The sequence below is a fragment of the Pangasianodon hypophthalmus genome, chromosome 30, assembly GCF_027358585.1.
Source record: "Pangasianodon hypophthalmus isolate fPanHyp1 chromosome 30, fPanHyp1.pri, whole genome shotgun sequence".
NCBI lineage: Eukaryota > Metazoa > Chordata > Actinopteri > Siluriformes > Pangasiidae > Pangasianodon > Pangasianodon hypophthalmus.
Window position 1 is genome coordinate 180,001 of NC_069739.1, and position 27,500 is coordinate 207,500.

At 43.4% G+C, this 27,500-nt stretch overlaps 1 protein-coding gene across 1 annotated transcript in view; it reads left to right on the top strand.

Moving 5' to 3' along the window:
* lama4 (laminin, alpha 4) overlaps positions 1-27,500 on the top strand; it is a 45,960-nt gene that overhangs the window by 2,716 nt on the left and 15,744 nt on the right. Inside the window, exons 2-15 of the mRNA XM_053231836.1 lie at positions 14,015-14,116; positions 14,877-15,004; positions 15,253-15,333; positions 15,420-15,634; positions 16,423-16,523; positions 16,765-16,945; positions 18,822-18,905; positions 19,593-19,744; positions 21,039-21,149; positions 21,317-21,428; positions 21,853-22,017; positions 22,135-22,328; positions 22,444-22,560; positions 22,681-22,829. Coding sequence (XP_053087811.1) covers positions 14,015-14,116; positions 14,877-15,004; positions 15,253-15,333; positions 15,420-15,634; positions 16,423-16,523; positions 16,765-16,945; positions 18,822-18,905; positions 19,593-19,744; positions 21,039-21,149; positions 21,317-21,428; positions 21,853-22,017; positions 22,135-22,328; positions 22,444-22,560; positions 22,681-22,829 — 1,892 coding nt within the window. The remainder of the gene's footprint in view (positions 1-14,014; positions 14,117-14,876; positions 15,005-15,252; positions 15,334-15,419; positions 15,635-16,422; positions 16,524-16,764; positions 16,946-18,821; positions 18,906-19,592; positions 19,745-21,038; positions 21,150-21,316; positions 21,429-21,852; positions 22,018-22,134; positions 22,329-22,443; positions 22,561-22,680; positions 22,830-27,500) is intronic.

Below are 27,500 nucleotides of genomic sequence, written 5' to 3' on the forward strand. Positions count from 1 at the left end.
TTCAGTGTTTCAGCGTTTCATGTTTCAGTATTTCAGCATTTCAGCTTTTCATGTTTCAGTATTTCAGCATTTCAGCTTTTCATGTTTCAGTGTTTCAGCGTTTCAACGTTTCAGTATTTCAGTATTTCATGTTTCAGTGTTTCAGCTTTTCATGTTTCAGTATTTCAGTGTTTCATGTTTCAGTATTTCAGTGTTTCATGTTTCAGTGTTTCAGCTTTTCATGTTTCAGTATTTCAGCGTTTCAGCGTTTCAGTATTTCAGCTTTTCATGTTTCAGTATTTCAGCGTTTCAGCGTTTCAGTATTTCAGCTTTTCATGTTTCAGTATTTCAGCTTTTCATGTTTCAGTATTTCAGCGTTTCATGTTTCAGTATTTCAGTGTTTCATGTTTCAGTGTTTCAGCTTTTCATGTTTCAGTATTTCAGCGTTTCAGCGTTTCAGTATTTCAGCTTTTCATGTTTCAGTATTTCAGCTTTTCATGTTTCAGTGTTTCAGCGTTTCAGTATTTCAGCTTTTCATGTTTCAGTATTTCAGCTTTTCATGTTTCAGTATTTCAGCGTTTCAGTATTTCAGCGTTTCAACGTTTCAGTATTTCAGCGTTTCAACGTTTCAGTGTTTCAGCGTTTCAGCGTTTCAGTATTTCAGCGTTTCAGCGTTTCAGTATTTCAGCGTTTCAACGTTTCAGTATTTCAGCTTTTCAACGTTTCAGTATTTCAGCGTTTCAACGTTTCAGTATTTCAGCGTTTCAGTATTTCAGCTTTTCATGTTTCAGTATTTCAGCGTTTCAGTGTTTCAGCGTTTCAGTATTTCAGTGTTTCAACGTTTCAGTATTTCAGCTTTTCAACGTTTCAGTATTTCAGCGTTTCAATATTTCAGTATTTCAGCGTTTCAGTGTTTCAGCGTTTCAGTATTTCAGCGTTTCAACGTTTCAGTATTTCAGCTTTTCAACGTTTCAGTATTTCAGCGTTTCAACGTTTCAGTATTTCAGCGTTTCAGTATTTCAGCGTTTCAGTATTTCAGCTTTTCATGTTTCAGTATTTCAGCTTTTCATGTTTCAGTATTTCAGCTTTTCATGTTTCAGTATTTCAGCGTTTCAGCGTTTCAGTATTTCAGCGTTTCAGTATTTCAGTACTTCATTATGTTCTGAGTTTGGTACAGGTGTGTTTGTTACTCTGTGTTTGTACCTTAGTGTTCTTACCCTAGTGCAGTATTTTTATTGTTTGCAGTAATTTTACACTGACTACTGAGTGAAAATTCAGAAGGTCGTTTGAAGGAGCATTTTGTTTCTGTGCGTGTGTGTGTGTGTGTGTGTGTAGTAATGTAGCGTGTGTGTGTGTGTGTGTGTATCCACTCTGAGACAGTTCCATAATTCAGTTCAGTGGTCAGGAGTAAAGTAAATGTTTTAAAATGCTGGTGGACAGAAAGTGCAGTCAGCCAATCATATTTCAGTAACGTGGTGATTGTTTTACTGCAGTGTCATGACAATAACCTGCCAGGAACAGCTTGTGTGTGTGTGTGTGTGTGTGTGTGTTTCACTAAGAGTCTGAGACTCAGCTGCTCAATCCTGTCTGACCCCTGAGACGAGACGTCCAGCTACAACAGCTGTGTGTGTGTGTGTGTGTGTGTGTGTGTGTGTGTGTGGTGTGAGTGTTTGTGTGAGTGTGTGTGTGTGTGTGTGTGTGTGTGGTGTGAGTGTTTGTGTGTGTGAGTGTGTGTGTGTGTGTGTGTGTGTGTGGTGTGAGTGTGTGTGGTGGTGTGTGTGTGTGTGTGTGTGTGTGTGTGTATGTGTGGTGTGTGTGTGGTGGTGTGTGTGTGTGCGTGTGTGTGTGTGTGTGTGGTGTGAGTGTGTGAGTGTGTGTGTGTGGTATCAGACAGCTGCTTGTATTACTGTGAATCAGTCACAGATGGAGCAGACTTTGTGAGGAAAGGAATGGAGTGAAGACAGGAAAAGAGAGAAGTGAAAGAATCACTGCTATTGTGTCTGAAACTAATTCATTTATCATTTAATTTAGTGAAGCTGTAGTTCATCACACAAACCGCAGCTACACACACTCACAGCTACACTCACAGCTACACACTCACAGCTACACACACTCACCGCTACACTCACAGCTACACACACTCACAGCTACACTCACAGCTACACACACTCACAGCTACACTCACAGCTACACACTCACAGCTACACACACTCACCGCTACACTCACAGCTACACACACTCACAGCTACACTCACAGCTACACACATTCACTCACAGCTACACACACTCACAGCTACACTCACAGCTACACTCTCACAGCCACACACACTCACAGCTACACACACTCACAGCTACACTCTCACAGCTACACACATTCACAGATACACTCACAGCTACACTCACAGCTACACACATTCACTCACAGCTACACACACTCACAGCTACACTCACAGCTACACTCTCACAGCCACACACACTCACAGCTACACACACTCACAGCTACACTCTCACAGCTACACACACTCACAGCTACACTCACAGCTACACTCTCACAGCCACACACACTCACAGCTACACACACTCACAGCTACACACATTCACAGCTACACTCACAGCTACACACACTCACAGCTACACTCACTCACAGCTACACACTCACAGCTACACACACTCACAGCTACACTCACAGCTACACATTCACTCACAGCTACACACACAGCTACACTCACAGCTACACTCACTCACAGCTACACTCACAGCTACACTCACTCACAGCTACACTCACAGCTACACTCACAGCTACACTCACTCACAGCTACACACACAGCTACACACACAGCTACACTCACAGCTACACTCACACACAGCTACACACACTCACAGCTACACTCACTCACAGCTACACTCACAGCTACACTCACAGCTACACTCACACACAGCTACACTCACAGCTACACTCACTCACAGCTACACTCACAGCTACACTCACAGCTACACTCACACACAGCTACACTCACAGCTACACTCACAGCTACACTCACTCACAGCTACACTCACAGCTATACTCACTCACAGCTACACACTCACAGCTACACTCACAGCTACACTCACAGCTACACACACTCACAGCTACACACACTCACAGCTACACTCACAGCTACACACACTCACAGCTACACTCACAGCTATACTCACTCACAGCTACACTCACAGCTACACTCACAGCTACACTCACAGCTACACACACTCACAGCTACACTCACAGCTATACTCACTCACAGCTACACTCACAGCTACACTCACAGCTACACACACTCACAGCTACACACACTCACAGCTACACTCACAGCTATACTCACTCACAGCTACACTCACAGCTACACTCACAGCTACACTCACAGCTACACACACTCACAGCTACACTCACAGCTATACTCACTCACAGCTACACTCACAGCTACACTCACTCACAGCTACACTCTCACAGCTACACACTCACAGCTACACACACTCACAGCTACACTCTCACAGCTACACACATTCACAGATACACTCACAGCTACACTCACAGCTACACACTCACAGCTACACTCACAGCTACACACACTCACAGATACACACACTCACAGCTACACTCACAGCTACACACACTCACAGCTACACTCTCACAGCCACACACACTCACAGCTACACACACTCACAGCTACACTCTCACAGCTACACACATTCACAGATACACTCACAGCTACACTCACAGCTACACACTCACAGCTACACTCACAGCTACACACACTCACAGCTACACACACTCACAGCTACACTCACAGCTACACACTCACAGCTACACTCACAGCTACACACACTCACAGCTACACTCACTCACAGCTACACACTCACAGCTACACACACTCACAGCTACACTCACAGCTACACATTCACTCACAGCTACACTCACTCACAGCTACACTCACAGCTACACACACTCACAGCTACACTCACAGCTACACATTCACTCACAGCTACACTCACTCACAGCTACACTCACAGCTACACACTCACAGCTACACTCACAGCTACACTCACTCACAGCTACACACACTCACAGCTACACTCACAGCTACACACACTCACAGCTACACTCACAGCTATACTCACTCACAGCTACACTCACAGCTACACACACTCACAGCTACACTCTCACAGCTACACACATTCACAGATACACTCACAGCTACACTCACAGCTACACACTCACAGCTACACTCACAGCTACACACACTCACAGATACACACACTCACAGCTACACTCACAGCTACACACACTCACAGCTACACTCTCACAGCTACACTCACAGCTACACATTCACTCACAGCTACACTCACTCACAGCTACACTCACAGCTACACACACTCACAGCTACACTCTCACAGCTACACTCACAGCTACACTCACAGCTACACACACTCACAGCTACACTCTCACAGCTACACTCACAGCTACACACACTCACAGCTACACTCACTCACAGCTACACTCACAGCTACACACACTCACAGCTACACTCACAGCTATACTCACTCACAGCTACACTCACAGCTACACTCTCACAGCTACACTCACAGCTACACTCACTCACAGCTACACTCTCACAGCTACACTCACAGCTACACACACTCACAGCTACACTCACTCACAGCTACACTCACAGCTACACACACTCACAGCTACACACACTCACAGCTACACATTCACTCACAGCTACACTCACTCACAGCTACACACACTCACAGCTACACACACTCACAGCTACACATTCACTCACAGCTACACTCACTCACAGCTACACACACTCACAGCTACACTCACAGCTATACTCACTCACAGCTACACACATTCACAGATACACTCACAGCTACACTCACAGCTACACACACTCACAGCTACACTCTCACAGCTACACTCACAGCTACACTCACTCACAGCTACACACACTCACAGCTACACTCACTCACAGCTACACTCACAGCTACACACACTCACAGCTACACTCTCACAGCTACACTCACAGCTACACTCACTCACAGCTACACACACTCACAGCTACACTCTCACAGCTACACTCACAGCTACACATTCACTCACAGCTACACTCACTCACAGCTACACTCACAGCTACACTCACTCACAGCTACACACACTCACAGCTACACTCACAGCTACACACACTCACAGCTACACTCACTCACAGCTACACTCACAGCTACACACATTCACAGCTACACTCTCACAGCTTCACTCACAGCTACACTCACTCACAGCTACACACACTCACAGCTACACTCTCACAGCTACACTCACAGCTACACATTCACTCACAGCTACACACACTCACAGCTACACACACTCACAGCTACACTCTCACAGCTACACTCACAGCTACACATTCACTCACAGCTACACTCACAGCTACACTCACAGCTACACTCACTCACAGATACACACACTCACAGCTACACTCTCACAGCTACACTCTCACAGCTACACACACTCACAGCTACACATTCACTCACAGCTACACTCTCACAGCTACACTCACTCACAGCTACACTCACAGCTACACTCACAGCTACACACACTCACAGCTACACTCACAGCTACACACACTCACAGCTACACACACTCACAGCTACACTCTCACAGCTACACTCACAGCTACACATTCACTCACAGCTACACTCACTCACAGCTACACTCACAGCTACACTCACAGCTACACTCACTCACAGATACACACACTCACAGCTACACTCTCACAGCTACACTCTCACAGCTACACACACTCACAGCTACACTCACAGCTACACACACTCACAGCTACACACACTCACAGCTACACTCTCACAGCTACACTCACAGCTACACACACTCACAGCTACACTCACTCACAGCTACACTCACAGCTACACTCACAGCTACACTCACTCACAGATACACACACTCACAGCTACACTCACAGCTACACTCACTCACAGCTACACTCACTCACAGCTACACTCACAGCTACACTCACTCACAGCTACACTCACAGCTACACTCACTCACAGCTACACACACTCACAGCTACACATTCACTCACAGCTACACTCACAGCTATACTCACTCACAGATACACACACTCACAGCTACACTCTCACAGCTACACTCTCACAGCTACACACACTCACAGCTACACTCACAGCTACACACACTCACAGCTACACACACTCACAGCTACACTCTCACAGCTACACTCACAGCTACACACACTCACAGCTACACTCACTCACAGCTACACTCACAGCTACACTCACAGCTACACTCACTCACAGATACACACACTCACAGCTACACTCACAGCTACACTCACTCACAGCTACACTCACTCACAGCTACACTCACAGCTACACACACTCACAGCTACACTCACTCACAGCTACACTCACAGCTACACACACTCACAGCTACACTCTCACAGCTACACTCACAGCTACACTCACTCACAGCTACACACACTCACAGCTACACTCTCACAGCTACACTCACAGCTACACATTCACTCACAGCTACACTCACTCACAGCTACACTCACAGCTACACTCACTCACAGCTACACACACTCACAGCTACACTCACAGCTACACACACTCACAGCTACACTCACTCACAGCTACACTCACAGCTACACACATTCACAGCTACACTCTCACAGCTTCACTCACAGCTACACTCACTCACAGCTACACACACTCACAGCTACACTCTCACAGCTACACTCACAGCTACACATTCACTCACAGCTACACACACTCACAGCTACACACACTCACAGCTACACTCTCACAGCTACACTCACAGCTACACATTCACTCACAGCTACACTCACAGCTACACTCACAGCTACACTCACTCACAGATACACACACTCACAGCTACACTCTCACAGCTACACTCTCACAGCTACACACACTCACAGCTACACATTCACTCACAGCTACACTCTCACAGCTACACTCACTCACAGCTACACTCACAGCTACACTCACAGCTACACACACTCACAGCTACACTCACAGCTACACACACTCACAGCTACACACACTCACAGCTACACTCTCACAGCTACACTCACAGCTACACATTCACTCACAGCTACACTCACTCACAGCTACACTCACAGCTACACTCACAGCTACACTCACTCACAGATACACACACTCACAGCTACACTCTCACAGCTACACTCTCACAGCTACACACACTCACAGCTACACTCACAGCTACACACACTCACAGCTACACACACTCACAGCTACACTCTCACAGCTACACTCACAGCTACACACACTCACAGCTACACTCACTCACAGCTACACTCACAGCTACACTCACAGCTACACTCACTCACAGATACACACACTCACAGCTACACTCACAGCTACACTCACTCACAGCTACACTCACTCACAGCTACACTCACAGCTACACTCACTCACAGCTACACTCACAGCTACACTCACTCACAGCTACACACACTCACAGCTACACATTCACTCACAGCTACACTCACAGCTATACTCACTCACAGATACACACACTCACAGCTACACTCTCACAGCTACACTCTCACAGCTACACACACTCACAGCTACACTCACAGCTACACACACTCACAGCTACACACACTCACAGCTACACTCTCACAGCTACACTCACAGCTACACACACTCACAGCTACACTCACTCACAGCTACACTCACAGCTACACTCACAGCTACACTCACTCACAGATACACACACTCACAGCTACACTCACAGCTACACTCACTCACAGCTACACTCACTCACAGCTACACTCACAGCTACACTCACTCACAGCTACACTCACAGCTACACTCACTCACAGCTACACTCACTCACAGCTACACATTCACTCACAGCTACACTCACAGCTACACACACTCACAGCTACACTCACAGCTACACACACTCACAGCTACACACACTCACCGCTACACACAATCACAGCTACACACAATCACAGCTACACACACTCACAGCTACACATTCACTCACAGCTACACTCACAGCTACACTCACTCACAGCTACACTCACTCACAGCTACACATTCACTCACAGCTACACTCACAGCTACACACACTCACAGCTACACACAATCACAGCTACACACTCACTCACAGCTACACTCACAGCTACACTCACAGCTACACACACTCACAGCTACACTCACAGCTACACACACTCACAGCTACACACACTCACAGCTACACTCTCACAGCTACACTCACAGCTACACCTTCACTCACAGCTACACTCACAGCTACACACTCACAGCTACACACACTCACAGCTACACTCACTCACAGCTACACTCACAGCTACACACACTCACAGCTACACACACTCACAGCTACACTCTCACAGCTACACTCACAGCTACACACACTCACAGCTACACACATTCACAGCTACACACACTCACAGCTACACTCACAGCTACACACACTCACAGCTACACTCACTCACAGCTACACTCACAGCTACATTCACAGCTACACACACTCACAGCTACACTCACAGCTACACACATTCACAGCTACACACACTCACAGCTACACTCACAGCTACACACACTCACAGCTACACTCACAGCTACACACACTCACAGCTACACTCACAGCTACACACATTCACTCACAGCTACACACACTCACAGCTACACTCACAGCTACACTCTCACAGCCACACACACTCACAGCTACACACACTCACAGCTACACTCTCACAGCTACACACATTCACAGATACACTCACAGCTACACTCACAGCTACACACTCACAGCTACACTCACAGCTACACACACTCACAGCTACACTCACAGCTACACACTCACAGCTACACTCACAGCTATACACACTCACAGATACACACACTCACAGCTACACACACTCACAGATACACTCACTCACAGCTACACTCACAGCTACACATTCACTCACAGCTACACTCACTCACAGCTACACTCACAGCTACACTCACTCACAGCTACACACATTCACAGATACACTGACAGCTATACTCACTCACAGCTACACACACTCACAGCTACACACACTCACAGCTACACTCACAGCTACACACACTCACAGCTACACTCACAGCTACACACACTCACAGCTACACACACTCACAGCTACACTCTCACAGCTACACTCACAGCTACACCTTCACTCACAGCTACACTCACAGCTACACACAATCACAGCTACACACTCACTCACAGCTACACTCACAGCTACACTCACAGCTACACACACTCACAGCTACACTCACAGCTACACACACTCACAGCTACACACACTCACAGCTACACTCTCACAGCTACACTCACAGCTACACCTTCACTCACAGCTACACTCACAGCTACACACTCACAGCTACACACACTCACAGCTACACTCACTCACAGCTACACTCACAGCTACACACACTCACAGCTACACACACTCACAGCTACACTCTCACAGCTACACTCACAGCTACACACACTCACAGCTACACACATTCACAGCTACACACACTCACAGCTACACTCACAGCTACACACACTCACAGCTACACTCACTCACAGCTACACTCACAGCTACATTCACAGCTACACACACTCACAGCTACACTCACAGCTACACACATTCACAGCTACACACACTCACAGCTACACTCACAGCTACACACACTCACAGCTACACTCACAGCTACACACACTCACAGCTACACTCACAGCTACACACATTCACTCACAGCTACACACACTCACAGCTACACTCACAGCTACACTCTCACAGCCACACACACTCACAGCTACACACACTCACAGCTACACTCTCACAGCTACACACATTCACAGATACACTCACAGCTACACTCACAGCTACACACTCACAGCTACACTCACAGCTACACACACTCACAGCTACACTCACAGCTACACACTCACAGCTACACTCACAGCTATACACACTCACAGATACACACACTCACAGCTACACACACTCACAGATACACTCACTCACAGCTACACTCACAGCTACACATTCACTCACAGCTACACTCACTCACAGCTACACTCACAGCTACACTCACTCACAGCTACACACATTCACAGATACACTGACAGCTATACTCACTCACAGCTACACACACTCACAGCTACACACACTCACAGCTACACTCACAGCTACACACACTCACAGCTACACTCACAGCTACACACACTCACAGCTACACACACTCACAGCTACACTCTCACAGCTACACTCACAGCTACACCTTCACTCACAGCTACACTCACAGCTACACACTCACAGCTACACACACTCACAGCTACACTCACTCACAGCTACACTCACAGCTACACACACTCACAGCTACACACACTCACAGCTACACTCTCACAGCTACACTCACAGCTACACACACTCACAGCTACACACATTCACAGCTACACACACTCACAGCTACACTCACAGCTACACACACTCACAGCTACACTCACTCACAGCTACACTCACAGCTACATTCACAGCTACACACACTCACAGCTACACTCACAGCTACACACATTCACAGCTACACACACTCACAGCTACACTCACAGCTACACACACTCACAGCTACACTCACAGCTACACACACTCACAGCTACACTCACAGCTACACACATTCACTCACAGCTACACACACTCACAGCTACACTCACAGCTACACTCTCACAGCCACACACACTCACAGCTACACACACTCACAGCTACACTCTCACAGCTACACACATTCACAGATACACTCACAGCTACACTCACAGCTACACACTCACAGCTACACTCACAGCTACACACACTCACAGCTACACTCACAGCTACACACTCACAGCTACACTCACAGCTATACACACTCACAGATACACACACTCACAGCTACACTCACAGCTACACACACTCACAGATACACTCACTCACAGCTACACTCACAGCTACACATTCACTCACAGCTACACTCACTCACAGCTACACTCACAGCTACACTCACTCACAGCTACACACATTCACAGATACACTGACAGCTATACTCACTCACAGCTACACACACTCACAGCTACACACACTCACAGCTACACTCACAGCTACACACACTCACAGCTACACACTCACAGCTACACTCACAGCTATACACACTCACAGATACACACACTCACAGCTACACTCACAGCTACACATTCACTCACAGCTACACTCACTCACAGCTACACTCACAGCTACACTCACTCACAGCTACACACATTCACAGATACACTGACAGCTATACTCACTCACAGCTACACACACTCACAGCTACACACACTCACAGCTACACTCACAGCTACACACACTCACAGCTACACTCACAGCTACACACACTCACAGCTACACTCACAGCTATACTCACTCACAGCTACACTCACAGCTACACACACTCACAGCTACACTCACAGCTACACACATTCACTCACAGCTGCACACACTCACAGCTACACTCACAGCTACACTCTCACAGCCACACACACTCACAGCTACACACACTCACAGCTACACTCTCACAGCTACACACATTCACAGATACACTCACAGCTACACTCACAGCTACACACTCACAGCTACACTCACAGCTACACACACTCACAGATACACACACTCACAGCTACACTCACAGCTACACACACTCACAGCTACACTCTCACAGCTACACTCACAGCTACACATTCACTCACAGCTACACTCACTCACAGCTACACTCACAGCTACACTCTCACAGCTACACACACTCACAGCTACACTCACTCACAGCTACACTCACTCACAGCTACACTCACAGCTACACTCACTCACAGCTACACACACTCACAGCTACACTCTCACAGCTACACTCACAGCTACACATTCACTCACAGCTACACACACTCACAGCTACACTCACAGCTACACTCACAGCTACACTCTCACAGCTACACTCACAGCTACACTCACAGCTATACTCACTCACAGCTACACACACTCACAGATACACTCACAGCTACACTCACAGCTACACACACTCACAGATACACACACTCACAGCTACACACACTCACAGCTACACACATTCACAGCTACACACACTCACAGATACACACATTCACAGCTGTGAGTATAGCACAGATGTAAGAAAAGTGATGTGTGTGTTTCTGATGTATGTTCCGTGACCTGGGTTGCCAGATCTGTATCACAAATTCATCGTGTTAAACACATACAATATTTCTTCACCTTCGTGGTTCTCAAAGTTTATTCAGTTACAGTGATGGAAATCACAATAATAAAGTGATTATATCTACAGTGAGGGGAAATAAATATTCAGACACTTTTGTTTTTCTTTGTAGTGTGTATATATACTTCATATTTACACACATCATGTCCTTTGACTTTGGAATTTGTTAATAAAATGTGTGTTTATTGGGGTTCCACAGAATTTATTATACAGTTAAAAGAGTCAGTGTTCTTCCTGTGTCCCTGTGGGGTTCCTCCGGGTTCTCCGGTTTCCTCCCACACCCCAAAAACAGGCCAGTAGGTGGACTGGCTATGATAAATTGTCCCTAGGAGTGGATGTGTGTGTGTGAGAGAGAGAGAGAGAGAGAGAGAGAGGTTGTAGAGGTCAGTAGTAACACTAGTATGAAGTGTGTGTGAAAATCAGTGAAGAAAGTCGCTCTGAGACGTCCTCATTTCTCACCTCGCAGCTGCTGCACTGTTCACACACCCAGCGCAGTGTGGAAAAAATGGATCACAGCTCTGTGTGTGTGTGTGTGTGTGTGTGTGTGTGAGTGTGTGTGTGTGTAAGCAGCACAAACGCTCGTTTGATTACGTGAGACAGAGCGGGCTCAGACCGCAGGAACAGAGTCGTATTGTGTGTTGACTTTATGGAGTACAAAATCATGAAGTCATGAACTATTATAACACAAAATACAAACACACAAGTGTACAACTACAGAACACGCAACACAGTTATAAAACAAACTACACAACAAAACCACAAACCACATAAACAACTACAAACTATGAAATAATCACCAGATTACAGAAACTACAAATTTATATATATATATATATATTTTGGTTGTATTATTTTTGGTTTCACATTTCATAGTCTCCTGTTGTGTAGCAGTTCTCTGTTGTGTAGCAGTCTTCTGCTGTGTAGCAGTCTTCTGTTGTGTAGCAGTTCTCTGTTGTGTAGCAGTCTTCTGTTGTGTAGCAGTCTTCTGTTGTGTAGCAGTCTTCTGCTGTGCAGCAGTTCTCTGTTGTGTATCAGTCTCCTGTTGTGTAGCAGTGTTCCGTTGTGTATAAACTGCAGCTACAATACAAAACTACTAAACACATCACAGTCGGAACAGAACTATAAATAACAAAACTACAACAAACTACAAAGCAACAAAATATGACATGAGGATGAACAAAGCTATGCAAAGCGTTTTTAAGAACAACAGAAACAGCAGGAGGGATTCTGGAGTTTCATTTTCACACACACCCACACACACACACACACACACACACACACACGCACCCCTACCACTCCGTTTACCTCTGAAGAGCAAAATGTGCAATAAAGTGAAGTATAAACAAAACCTAAATTCCTCTACTGCAGTTATAAGCAGTTTCCACTGAAATACTTGTGTGTGTGTTTGTTTGTGTGTGTGTGTGTGTGTGTGTGTGTGTGTGTTTGTGTGTGTTTGTGTGTGTGTATACGTGTGTGAGTGATTACTCCCACATGATCTTCTGTAAGTAGTGTGTGTGGTTGTGTTTGTGCTTTCTGCTGTGTTTATTAATAAACTCTATAAGCAAAGACGTGTGTGTGTGTACGTGTGTGTGTGTGTGTGTGTGTGTGTGTGTGTGTGTGTAATGATGCTCTCCTGCAGGTGTGTGCGCGGGGGTTCTTCCTGAGTGAACAGCACACCTGTTTGCCGTGTAACTGTAAAGGCCACACCCAAGACTGTGAGGACATCACTGGAATCTGCATCGTATGCCACTTCCTCTTTCCTTACATCACTTCCTGTTTATCTTTACACCATTCCTGCAGTCATATCAACACTTTACACTTTAAAATTATAAAATTGTCACTGAGTGAGTCTCAGGAAATTTAGAAATATAATTTTTTTAATTTTTAAGTTTTGTTAAACAAACAAAAAAATTGAAGTATCAGTAGTTATATTTTGTGTTTATTATTAAATAGTGCAGGTTATTAATATTTTAACTTATCACTTAATCAAACTTACCATAATAAATTTCACATAAAGAAGTTCATATTGTTATTTATTCCATTAAAATACTATTGAACTAAATAAACCCATATAATATACAGTTTATTTATGTACCTGTTTATTTTTGTTTATTTTTATTTTCTACAGGAAACTAGTTTTAAATTAAATTAGAATAAATTCGACAAAGTAAAATAAATAGAATAAATAATATGAACTTATGCAAAATACACATATTCCGATGAATTCTTTAAAACTGTGTTATTTTGTGTGTTGAATTTAAATTAAAGTTTGTAATTGATCATTTTTCTCTGTAATGTTTATCTTAAATAAAGGAACTGATTAGTGCGGTGTTCAGTAGTGAGGAATTATAACAGTAACATAAGAGAAATTACAGCTAGTGTAGAACACACACACTGAAATTCGCTTGACATGTGTGTGTGTGTGTGTGTGTGTGTGTGTGTGTGCGCGTGTGTGTATGTGTGTGTGTGTGTGTGTGTGTGTGTGTGTGTGTGTGTGTCAGGACTGTCAAGATCACAGTACAGGTGATTTCTGTGAGAGGTGTGAAGATGGCTACATTCTCCAGGTTTCTCATGATGGACAGCACGAGTGTCGGCCATGTGCATGCCCTGTTGCCACGGAGACCAACAAGTACAGTTACCCACAATCCTCCACCCATTTACCCACAATCCTCCACTCCTTTACCCCAAATCATCCACTCCTTTACCCACAATCCTCCACTCCTTTACCCACAATTCCTTACAGCTCTTTTGGTGTGTTTAGATTTATAAATAGAAATATAAATAGTGTGGTAAATTGATCTGTGTGTACATTTGTTTCTCTGTGTGTGTGTGTGTGTGTGTGTGTGTGTGTGCGTGTGTGTGCGTGTGTGTGTACAGCTTTGCTACACACTGCGATATGAGGGGCGTGGCTCTGAGGTGTGTTTGTCAGGACGGTTACGCTGGACATTACTGTGAGAGGTCGGTACCACAGCAGAGAAGCCATGTGATTGGTTACGTGTCTGACGATTGGCAGTTCTGGCTCTAACTCCTCCTCCTTCCACCAGGTGTGCTCCTGGTTACTATGGCAACCCCACTCGCGCAGGTGACTCATGTAAGAAGTGCGACTGTAACGGAAACTCGGACCCGAACCTGATCTTTAACGAGTGTCACAATGTAACGGGGCGGTGCTTACACTGTTACCACAACACAGCCGGAGACAACTGTGAGAGGTGTGCACCCGGTTACTACGGCGACGCCATCAGCACCAAGGACTGCCACAGTGAGAGCACACACACCTACACACACATACACACACAAACACGTACACACATACACACACACATACACACACACATACACACAAACACGTACACACAGACACACATGTACACACACATGCATGTACACACACACAAAAACCATGGCTTTCTAAATGATGCCCTCTCCCTCTCTCTCCTGTCTCTCTCTCACTCTTTCTCTCTCTATCTCTCTCTCTCCTGTCTGTCTGTCTCACTCTCTCTCCTGTCTGTCTCTCTCTCTATCTCTCTCTCTCCTGTCTCTCTCTCCTGTCTCTCTCTTCTGTCTCTGTCTCTCTCTCTCCTGTCTCACTCTCCTGTCTCTCTCTTCTGTCTCTGTCTCTCTCTCTCCTGTCTCTCTCTCCTGTCTCTCTCTCCTGTCTCTCTCTTCTGTCTCTGTCTCTCTCTCTCCTGTCTCACTCTCCTGTCTCTCTCTTCTGTCTCTATCTCTCTCTCTCCTGTCTCTCTCTCCTGTCTCTCTCTTCTGTCTCTGTCTCTCTCTCTCCTGTCTCTCTCTCCTGTCTCTCTCTCCTGTCTCTCTCTCCTGTCTCTCTCTTCTGTCTCTGTCTCTCTCTCTCCTGTCTCACTCTCCTGTCTCTCTCTTCTGTCTCTATCTCTCTCTCTCCTGTCTCTCTCTCCTGTCTCTCTCTTCTGTCTCTGTCTCTCTCTCTCCTGTCTCTCTCTCCTGTCTCACTCTCACTCTTTTTCTCTCTATCTCTCTCTCTCCTGTCTGTCTCTCTCTCTCCTGTCTCTCTCTCTCTCTGTCTGTCAGAGTGTGAGTGTAATCAGTGTGGGACGGCGTCGTGTGATGACAGGACAGGAGTGTGTCACTGTAAACCTGGAGTTACAGGACGCCTGTGTGATCGTTGTGAGGTGAGTTACACACACACACACACACACACACAAACACACATACACACACACATACACACACATCTGTCCCTGCTTGGGTACAGGAATTAGAAGGTTGTCATGGTAACCAGCAAAGTGTCATTGTGGTTAATGAGTTAACACTGTATTAGTACTGCAGATGGTCATTAACACACCTATTTCCTGATTACTCACAGTGTGTGTGTGTGTGTGTGTGTTTGTGTGTGTTTGTGTGTGTGTGTAGGATGGACACTCTGGGTTCAGTAGCTGTATGGGCTGTAGGAAGTGTGTGTGTGCATCTGCAGCTCTGCATTCGTCCTGTAACACACTCACTCAGGCGTGTCAGTGCCGCCCGGGGGCCGGAGGACGCTACTGCGATCGCTGCTTACCCGGCTACTGGGACTACACACACACGGGCTGCAAGAGTGAGTCTACACAACTACACACACCTCTACGCACATCTCCACACACACACACGGGCTGCAAGAGTGAGTCTACACAACTACACACACCTCTACACACATCTCTACACACACACACACACACGGGCTGCAAGAGTGAGTCTACACAACTACACACACCTCTACACACATCTCTACACACACACACACACGGGCTGCAAGAGTGAGTCTACACAACTACACACACCTCTACGCACATCTCTACACACACACACACACACGGGCTGCAAGAGTGAGTCTACACAACTACACACACCTCTACACACATCTCTACACACACACACACACGGGCTGCAAGAGTGAGTCTACACAACTACACACACCTCTACACACATCTCTACACACACACACACGGGCTGCAAGAGTGAGTCTACACAACTACACACACCTCTACACACATCTCTACACACACACACACACGGGCTGCAAGAGTGAGTCTACACAACTACACACACCTCTACACACATCTCTACACACACACACACACGGGCTGCAAGAGTGAGTCTACACAACTACACACACCTCTACACACATCTCTACACACACACACACACGGGCTGCAAGAGTGAGTCTACACAACTACACACACCTCTACGCACATCTCTACACACACACACACACGGGCTGCAAGAGTGAGTCTACACAACTACACACACCTCTACACACATCTCTACACACACACACACACGGGCTGCAAGAGTGAGTCTACACAACTACACACACCTCTACACACATCTCTACACACACACACACACACGGGCTGCAAGAGTGAGTCTACACAACTACACACACCTCTACGCACATCTCTACACACACACACACACACGGGCTGCAAGAGTGAGTCTACACTACTACACACACCTCTACACACATCTCTACACACACACGGGCTGCAAGAGTGAGTGTACACAACTACACACACCTCTACACACACCTCTACACACACACACACACACGGGCTGCAAGAGTGAGTCTACACAACTACACACACCTCTACACACACACACACACGGGCTGCAAGAGTGAGTCTACACAACTACACACACCTCTACACACATCTCTACACTACACACACTGCAAGAGTGAGTCTACACAACTACACACACCTCTACGCACATCTCTACACACACACACACACACACACACGGGCTGCAAGAGTGAGTCTACACAACTACACACACCTCTACACACATCTCTACACACATCTCTACACACACACACACACGGGCTGCAAGAGTGAGTCTACACAACTACACACACCTCTACACACATCTCTACACACACACACGGGCTGCAAGAGTGAGTCTACACAACTACACACACCTCTACACACATCTCTACACACACACACGGGCTGCAAGAGTGAGTCTACACAACTACACACACCTCTACGCACATCTCTACACACACACACACACACGGGCTGCAAGAGTGAGTCTACACAACTACACACATCTCTACACACAACTCTACACACACACACGGGCTGCAAGAGTGAGTCTACACAACTACAGACACTTCTACAAAACACTACTCACAACTCTACACACAGTTCTACACAATTTTACACACAGTTCTATACAAAACAAAACTCACAACTATACACACAGGTCTACACAACTCTACACACAGTTCTACACAACTCTACACATAGTTCTATAAAAACACTACTCACAACTCTGTGAAACATTACGCACCTTTACTCAGAAAGCTATACAACATCACACATCTATACACACTCTACACAGCTATACATTCTTAAGCAAATGTGTATATAATGTGTAAAGTGTTTGTGTAATAATTTTTTTGTAATGATTTTTGTGTAATGATTTGTGGTCAGAGTGCGACTGTCCCGAGGGGAACTGTGACGTCCACACTGGAGAGTGTCTACCCGAGATGTCTCAGGTCAGCGAGTGCAGCATTGGTGAGTCAACACACTCACACACACACACACACACACTCACACAATCACAAACACACACACTCAGACACACACACACACTCACACACACACACACACACACACCTGTGTACCTCAATAGTGACATTATAGTATTTCATTATTATTGAAAAAAAATATCAAAACATACTGAATAGTTATTAATTAATAAATATTTATTTCTTATAAGATTTTCTTTCTCTCTGTCCCATGCTGATCTCACTCTTATCTTTGTGTGTGTGTGCATGTGATATGTGTGTGTACATGTGATATGTGTGTGTGTATATGTGATATGTGTGTGTGTGTGTGTGATATATGTGTGTGTGTATATGTGATATGTGTGTGTGTGTGTATGTGATGTGTGTGTATGTGTGCGTGTATGTGTGTGTATATATGTGATATATGTGTGTGTGATATATGTGTGTATATGTGATGTGTGTGTGTACATGTGATATGTGTGTGTGTGTGTGATATATGTGTGTGTGTACATGTGATATGTGTGTGTATGTGTGCGTGTATGTGTGTGTATATGTGATATATGTGTGTGTGTGTGTGATATATGTGTGTGTGTATGTGTGCGTGTATGTGTGTGTATATGTGATATATGTGTGCGTGTGTGATATATGATATGTGTGTGTGTATGTGTGTGTGTATGTGATGTGTGTGTAACAGACTGTGATGAGTGTATCTGGCACCTGATTGGTGATGTGCGTCAGTCCAATAAAACAGTGGATCAGTTGAGGAACAGCGTCCTGAACATCTCTACTGGAGCTGCAGCGTACGATCGCCTCAAATACTACAACTACACTGCGCACACACTCAGGGTGAGTACACACACACACACTCAGGGTGCGTATACACACACACACACACACTCAGGGTGCGCATACACACACACAGACACACTCAGGGTGAGTATACACACACACACACACACACTCAGGGTGCGTATACACACACACACACACTCAGGGTGAGTATACACACACACAGACACACTCAGGGTGAGTATACACACACACACACACACACACACACACACACACACACACACACACGGTCAGGGTGCGTACACACACTCAGTTTTTCTGTAGTGTTTACGTTAATGTTGTAGTGTTTACAGTAGTGTTTACTGCAGTGTTTACTGCAGTGTTTGTGGTAGCGTTTACAATAATCTTTGTGATAGTGTTTACAGTAGTGTTTACAGTAATGTTTGTGATAGTGTTTACAGTAGTGTTTAATTTAATGTTTGTGATAGTGTTTACAGTAGTGTTTACAGTAATGTTTGTGATAGTGTTTACAGTAGTGTTTAATTTAATGTTTGTGATAGTGTTTACAGTAGTGTTTACTGCAGTGTGGTAATGTTTACAGTAGTGTTTACAGTAATGTTTGTGATAGTGTTTACAGTCATGTTTACTGCAGTGTAGTAGTGTTTACAGTAGTGTTTACTGCAGTGTAGTAGTGTTTACAGTAGTGTTTACAGTAGTGTTTACTGCAGTGTAGTAGTGTTTACAGTAGTGTTTACTGCAGTGTAGTAGTGTTTACAGTAGTGTTTACAGTAGTGTTTACTGCAGTGTAGTAGTGTTTACAGTAGTGTTTACAGTAGTGTTTACAGTAATGTTTGTGATAGTGTTTACAGTCATGTTTACTGCAGTGTAGTAGTGTTTACAGTAGTGTTTACAGTAGTGTTTACTGCAGTGTAGTAGTGTTTACAGTAGTGTTTACAGTAGTGTTTACGGCAGTGTAGTAGTGTTTACAGTAGTGTTTACGGCAGTGTAGTAGTGTTTACAGCAGTGTTTACAGTAATGTTTGTGATAGTGTTTACAGTAGTGTTTACAGTAGTGTTTACTGCAGTGTAATAGTGTTTACAGTAATGTTTGTGATAGTGTTTACAGTAGTGTTTACAGTAATGTTTGTGATAGTGTTTACAGTAGTGTTTACTGCAGTGTGATAGTGTTTACAGTAGTGTTTACTGCAGTGTAGTAGTGTTTACAGTAGTGTTTACTGCAGTGTAGTAGTGTTTACAGTAGTGTTTACATTAAAATGAACTGTACATGCAATGAATAATGTGTGTAAAGTGTGATGTGTAATGTGTGTGTTTATAACGGTGTTGTACAGGTGCAGTTTGTAGGATGGAGGAATAAATCAGCAGTGATGAGGAAACACACAGGAGAGCTGGAGGAGGAAGCAGCACACCTTCAGACTGACACGGAGCTGCTCACACACCAAGTAACACACACACACACACACAGAGTTATTATTTATTATTTATTTATTAAGTATTATTATAATCTATGTGTGTGATATTCAGAAGTGTGTCTTATTTAATTTTATTTTACTGAAATTAGTGTTGATTCATTGCTTTTGTGTGTGTGTGTGTGTGTGTGTGTGTTCAGGAGGAGGATGTGATATCATTAGGAACGCAGGTGGATAGTGACACACTGCACAGCTTCACATTAGCTGAGATGCTAGCGGCTAATCTGACCTCCCTTAACGTGCTAATAGAAGGTACACTTAGCTCATTTACATATCACCTATCTCATTTACATACTGCATAAATTATTTACATATCACCTAGTTCATTTAAATAACAAATTCTTTGGTGTTATTTACATTTAACATTATTTTTTTATATAAGACTTTTGTTATTTACATATAAAGTGTATTTTACATAAAACCAGGCCTCATTTACATATACAACGGTCTCATTTGCATGTAAAAAAGCCTCATTTACATATACAACAGCCTCATTTACATATACAACAGCCTTATTTACATATACAACAGCCTTGTTTACATATACAACAGCCTCATTTACAAATAATAACATATTTATTTATATATAAACTTAGTCTCAACCCAAATGTTAAATTAGAAGGTAATATCATAACCTGGTGATTACGTGTGTGTGTGTGTGTGTGTGTGTGTGTAGACATGATCAGTGATTGGGAGGTGTACAGCGTGCAGCAGGAAGTGGATCCTGAGCAGCAGAAGCAGAAGGAGAGTGAAGCTGAACACATGCTGAGTCACATGAGAACCCTGAACCTGTCACCCAAACACTCACTCGCTACACAGGAGAACACACACACACACCAGCGTGAGTATGTGTGTATGTGTGCGTGTGTGTGTATGAGGGAAAGAATTACAACCTGCATTATGATCATGAAAACAGGGCTGTGTATGTAAATATGTGTGTGTGTGTGTGTGTGTGCAGTTCTCCAGCATGTGCGTCAGATGGAGAAGAGTGTGTTGCTGATGGAGGGACGACTTTCTGCAGTCAGAGAGTTGATGAAGCGCTTCAGCTCAAGTCTCACACATGGCCAGATTCACCTGCACAAAGCACATGACACACTGCAGCAAACACACAACACACACACTCACAACCTGCACCACCTACAGCGCAGAGAGGTAACACACACACACACACACACACACGTACACTCCACCTAAACTCACTTAGCCTACATGATATCCAGCCTGATTAACACAACTATTTTTGTGTGTGTGTGTGTGTGTGTCTCAGGCTCACAAACATCGTCTAATAGAGAATTATAATGCTGTCAATCAGACTGTCATGTCAGCCAATGACATCTTAGTTGAGGCAGCTGTGGGTGTGGCAGATTTGAATACTATGGTTAAGGTAAAAACTTCAGTTTAATGTTGTTTATTATATTTATCTACTCTCTGCATGATGTAAATATTATTTACGTTTTGGGTGTTGTAGTGACAGTTATATTTATGTATGTGTGTGTGTGTGTAGAATGTGACGGAGTACCATGCAGAGGTTGACGGTGCTGCAGTGTCGATACAGGAGAGAATTGATCAGCTCTCTAAGGCAGATCACAATTTAGTGCAGAGAGCTACTGAGCATGCTCATGAGCTGCAGAGACACGCCCACGAACTGCAGCAGTGAGTCCACCAACACTCAAATACACTAAACACTGAAATACTACATCACTAAACACTGAAGTACTACATACATTAAACACTGAAGTACTACACACATTAAACACTGAAATACTACATCACTAAACACTGAAGTACTACATACATTAAACACTGAAGTACTACACACATTAAACACTGAAGTACTACACACATTAAACACTGAAGTACTACACACATTAAACACTGAAGTACTACACACATTAAACACTGAAATACTACATACATTAAACACTGAAATACTACACACATTAAACACTGAAATACTACATCACTGAACACTGAAGTACTACACACATTAAACACTGAAATACTACATCACTGAACACTGAAGTACTACATACATTAAACACTGAAATACTACATCACTAAACACTGAAATACTACATCACTGAACACTGAAGTACTACATACATTAAACACTGAAATACTACACACATTAAACACTGAAATACTACATCACTGAACACTGAAGTACTACATACATTAAACACTGAAATACTACATCACTAAACACTGAAGTACTACATACATTAAACACTGAAGTACTACACACATTAAACACTGAAGTACTACATACATTAAACACTGAAGTACTACACACATTAAACACTGAAATACTACACACATTAAACACTGAAGTACTACATCACTAAACACTGAAGTACTACATACATTAAACACTGAAGTACTACACACATTAAACACTGAAATACTACACACATTAAACACTGAAATACTACATCACTAAACACTGAAGTACTACATACATTAAACACTGAAGTACTACACACATTAAACACTGAAATACTACAACACTGAACACTGAAGTACTACACACATTAAACACTGAAATACTACACACATTAAACACTGAAATACTACACACATTAAACACTGAAGTACTACACACATTAAACACTGAAATACTACACACATTAAACACTGAAGTACTACACACATTAAACACTGAAATACTACACACATTAAACACTGAAGTACTACACACATTAAACACTGAAATACTACATACATTAAACACTGAAGTACTACACACATTAAACACTGAAATACTACATACATTAAACACTGAAGTACTACACACATTAAACACTGAAATACTACATCACTGAACACTGAAGTACTACATACATTAAACACTGAAATACTACATCACTAAACACTGAAGTACTACATACATTAAACACTGAAGTACTACACACATTAAACACTGAAGTACTACACACATTAAACACTGAAATACTACACACATTAAACACTGAAATACTACACACATTAAACACTGAAGTACTACACACATTAAACACTGAAATACTACATACATTAAACACTGAAATACTACACACATTAAACACTGAAATACTACATACATTAAACACTGAAGTACTACACACATTAAACACTGAAATACTACATCACTGAACACTGAAGTACTACACACATTAAACACTGAAATACTACATCACTGAACACTGAAGTACTACATACATTAAACACTGAAATACTACATCACTGAACACTGAAGTACTACATACATTAAACACTGAAATACTACATCACTAAACACTGAAGTACTACATACATTAAACACTGAAGTACTACACACATTAAACACTGAAGTACTACACACATTAAACACTGAAATACTACACACATTAAACACTGAAATACTACACACATTAAACACTGAAATACTACACACATTAAACACTGAAGTACTACATACATTAAACACTGAAGTACTACACACATTAAACACTGAAATACTACACACATTAAACACTGAAATACTACACACATTAAACACTGAAGTACTACACACATTAAACACTGAAGTACTACATACATTAAACACTGAAGTACTACACACATTAAACACTGAAGTACTACACACATTAAACACTGAAATACTACATCACTAAACACTGAAGTACTACACACATTAAACACTGAAGTACTACACACATTAAACACTGAAATACTACATCACTAAACACTGAAGTACTACACACATTAAACACTGAAGTACTACACACATTAAACACTGAAGTACTACACACATTAAACACTGAAGTACTACACACATTAAACACTGAAATACTACACACATTAAACACTGAAGTACTACACACATTAAACACTGAAATACTACACACATTAAACACTGAAGTACTACACACATTAAACACTGAAATACTACATACATTAAACACTGAAGTACTACACACATTAAACACTGAAATACTACATCACTGAACACTGAAATACTACATCACTGAACACTGAAATACTACATCATTAAACACTGAAGTACTACATACATTAAACACTGAAATACTACATACATTAAACACTGCAATACTGCATCACTGAACACTGAAGTACTACATCACTGAACACTGCAATACTGCATCACTGAACACTGAAGTACTACATCACTGAACACTGAAATACTGCATCACTAAACACTGAAATACTACATACATTAAACACTGAAATACTACATACATTAAACACTGAAATACTACATACATTAAACACTGAAATACTACATACATTAAACACTGAAATACTACATACATTAAACACTGAAATACTACATACATTAAACACTGAAATACTACATCACTGAACACTGAAATACTATGTACTATGAAATATAATGTGTCAGTAATCTGATGTGTGTGGTGTTTGTGTGTCAGTAATCTGATGCGTGTGTGTGGTGTTTGTGTGTCAGTAATCTGATGTGTGTGGTGTTTGTGTGTCAGTAATCTGATGTGTGTGTGGTGTTTGTGTGTCAGTAATCTGATGCGTGTGTGTGGTGTTTGTGTGTCAGTAATCTGATGTGTGTGGTGTTTGTGTGTCAGTAATCTGATGCGTGTGTATAGTGTTTGTGTGTCAGTAATCTGATGCGTGTGTGTGGTGTTTGTGTGACAGTAATCTGATGTGTGTGGTGTTTGTGTATCAGTAATCTGATGCGTGTATAGTGTTTGTGTGTCAGTAATCTGATGCGTGTGTGTGGTGTTCGTGTGTCAGTAATCTGATGCGTGTGTGTGGTGTTTGTGTGTCAGTAATCTGATGTGTGCGGTGTTTGTGTATCAGTAATCTGATGCGTGTATAGTGTTTGTGTGTCAGTAATCTGATGCGTGTGTGTGGTGTTCGTGTGTCAGTAATCTGATGTGTATGGTGTTTGTGTGTCAGTAATCTGATGCGTGTATAGTGTTTGTGTGTCAGTAATCTGATGCGTGTGTGTGGTGTTCGTGTGTCAGTAATCTGATGTGTGTGGTGTTTGTGTATCAGTAATCTGATGCGTGTGTGTGGTGTTCGTGTGTCAGTAATCTGATGTGTGTGTGGTGTTTGTGTGTCAGTAATCTGATGTGTGTGTGGTGTTTGTGTGTCAGTAATCTGATGTGTGTATAGTGTTTGTGTGTCAGTAATCTGATGTGTGTGTGGTGTTTGTGTGTCAGTAATCTGATGTGTGTATAGTGTTTGTGTGTCAGTAATCTGATGTGTGTGGTGTTTGTGTGACAGTAATCTGATGTGTGTGGTGTTTGTGTGTCAGTAATCTGATGCATGTGTGGTGTTCGTGTGTCAGTAATCTGATGTGTGTGGTGTTCGTGTGTCAGTAATCTGATGTGTGTGTGGTGTTCGTGTGTCAGTAATCTGATGCGTGTGTGGTGTTCGTGTGTCAGTAATCTGATGTGTGTGGTGTTTGTGTATCAGTAATCTGATGTGTGTGTGGTGTCTGTGTGTCAGTAATCTGATGTATGTGGTGTTTGTGTGACAGTAATCTGATGTGTGTGGTGTTTGTGTGTCAGTAATCTGATCTGTGTGTGGTGTTTGTGTGTCAGTAATCTGATGTGTGTGTGGTGTTTGTGTGTCAGTAATCTGATGCGTGTGTGTGGTGTTCGTGTATCAGTAATCTGATGTGTGTGTGGTGTTCGTGTGTCAGTAATCTGATGCGTGTGTGGTGTTCGTGTGTCAGTAATCTGATGTGTGTGGTGTTTGTGTATCAGTAATCTGATGTGTGTGTGGTGTCTGTGTGTCAGTAATCTGATGTATGTGGTGTTTGTGTGACAGTAATCTGATGTGTGTGGTGTTTGTGTGTCAGTAATTTGATCTGTGTGTGGTGTTTGTGTGTCAGTAATCTGATGTGTGTGTGGTGTTTGTGTGTCAGTAATCTGATGCGTGTATGTGGTGTTTGTGTGTCAGTAATCTGATGCGTGTATGGTGTTTGTGTGTCAGTAATCTGATGCATATATAGTGTTTGTGTGTCAGTAATCTGATGCGTGTGTGTGGTGTTTGTGTATCAGTAATCTGATGCGTGTGTGTGGTGTTCATGTGTCAGTAATCTGATGCGTGTGTGGTGTTTGTGTGTCAGTAATCTGATGTGTGTGGTGTTTGTGTGTCAGTAATCTGATGCGTGTGTGGTGTTTCTGTGTCAGTAATCTGGTGTGTGTGTGGTGTTCGTGTGTCAGTAATCTGATGCGTGTGTGTGGTGTTCGTGTGTCAGTAATCTGATGTGTGTGGTGTTTGTGTGTCAGTAATCTGATGCGTGTGTGTGGTGTTCGTGTGTCAGTAATCTGATGTGTGTGGTGTTTGTGTGTCAGTAAT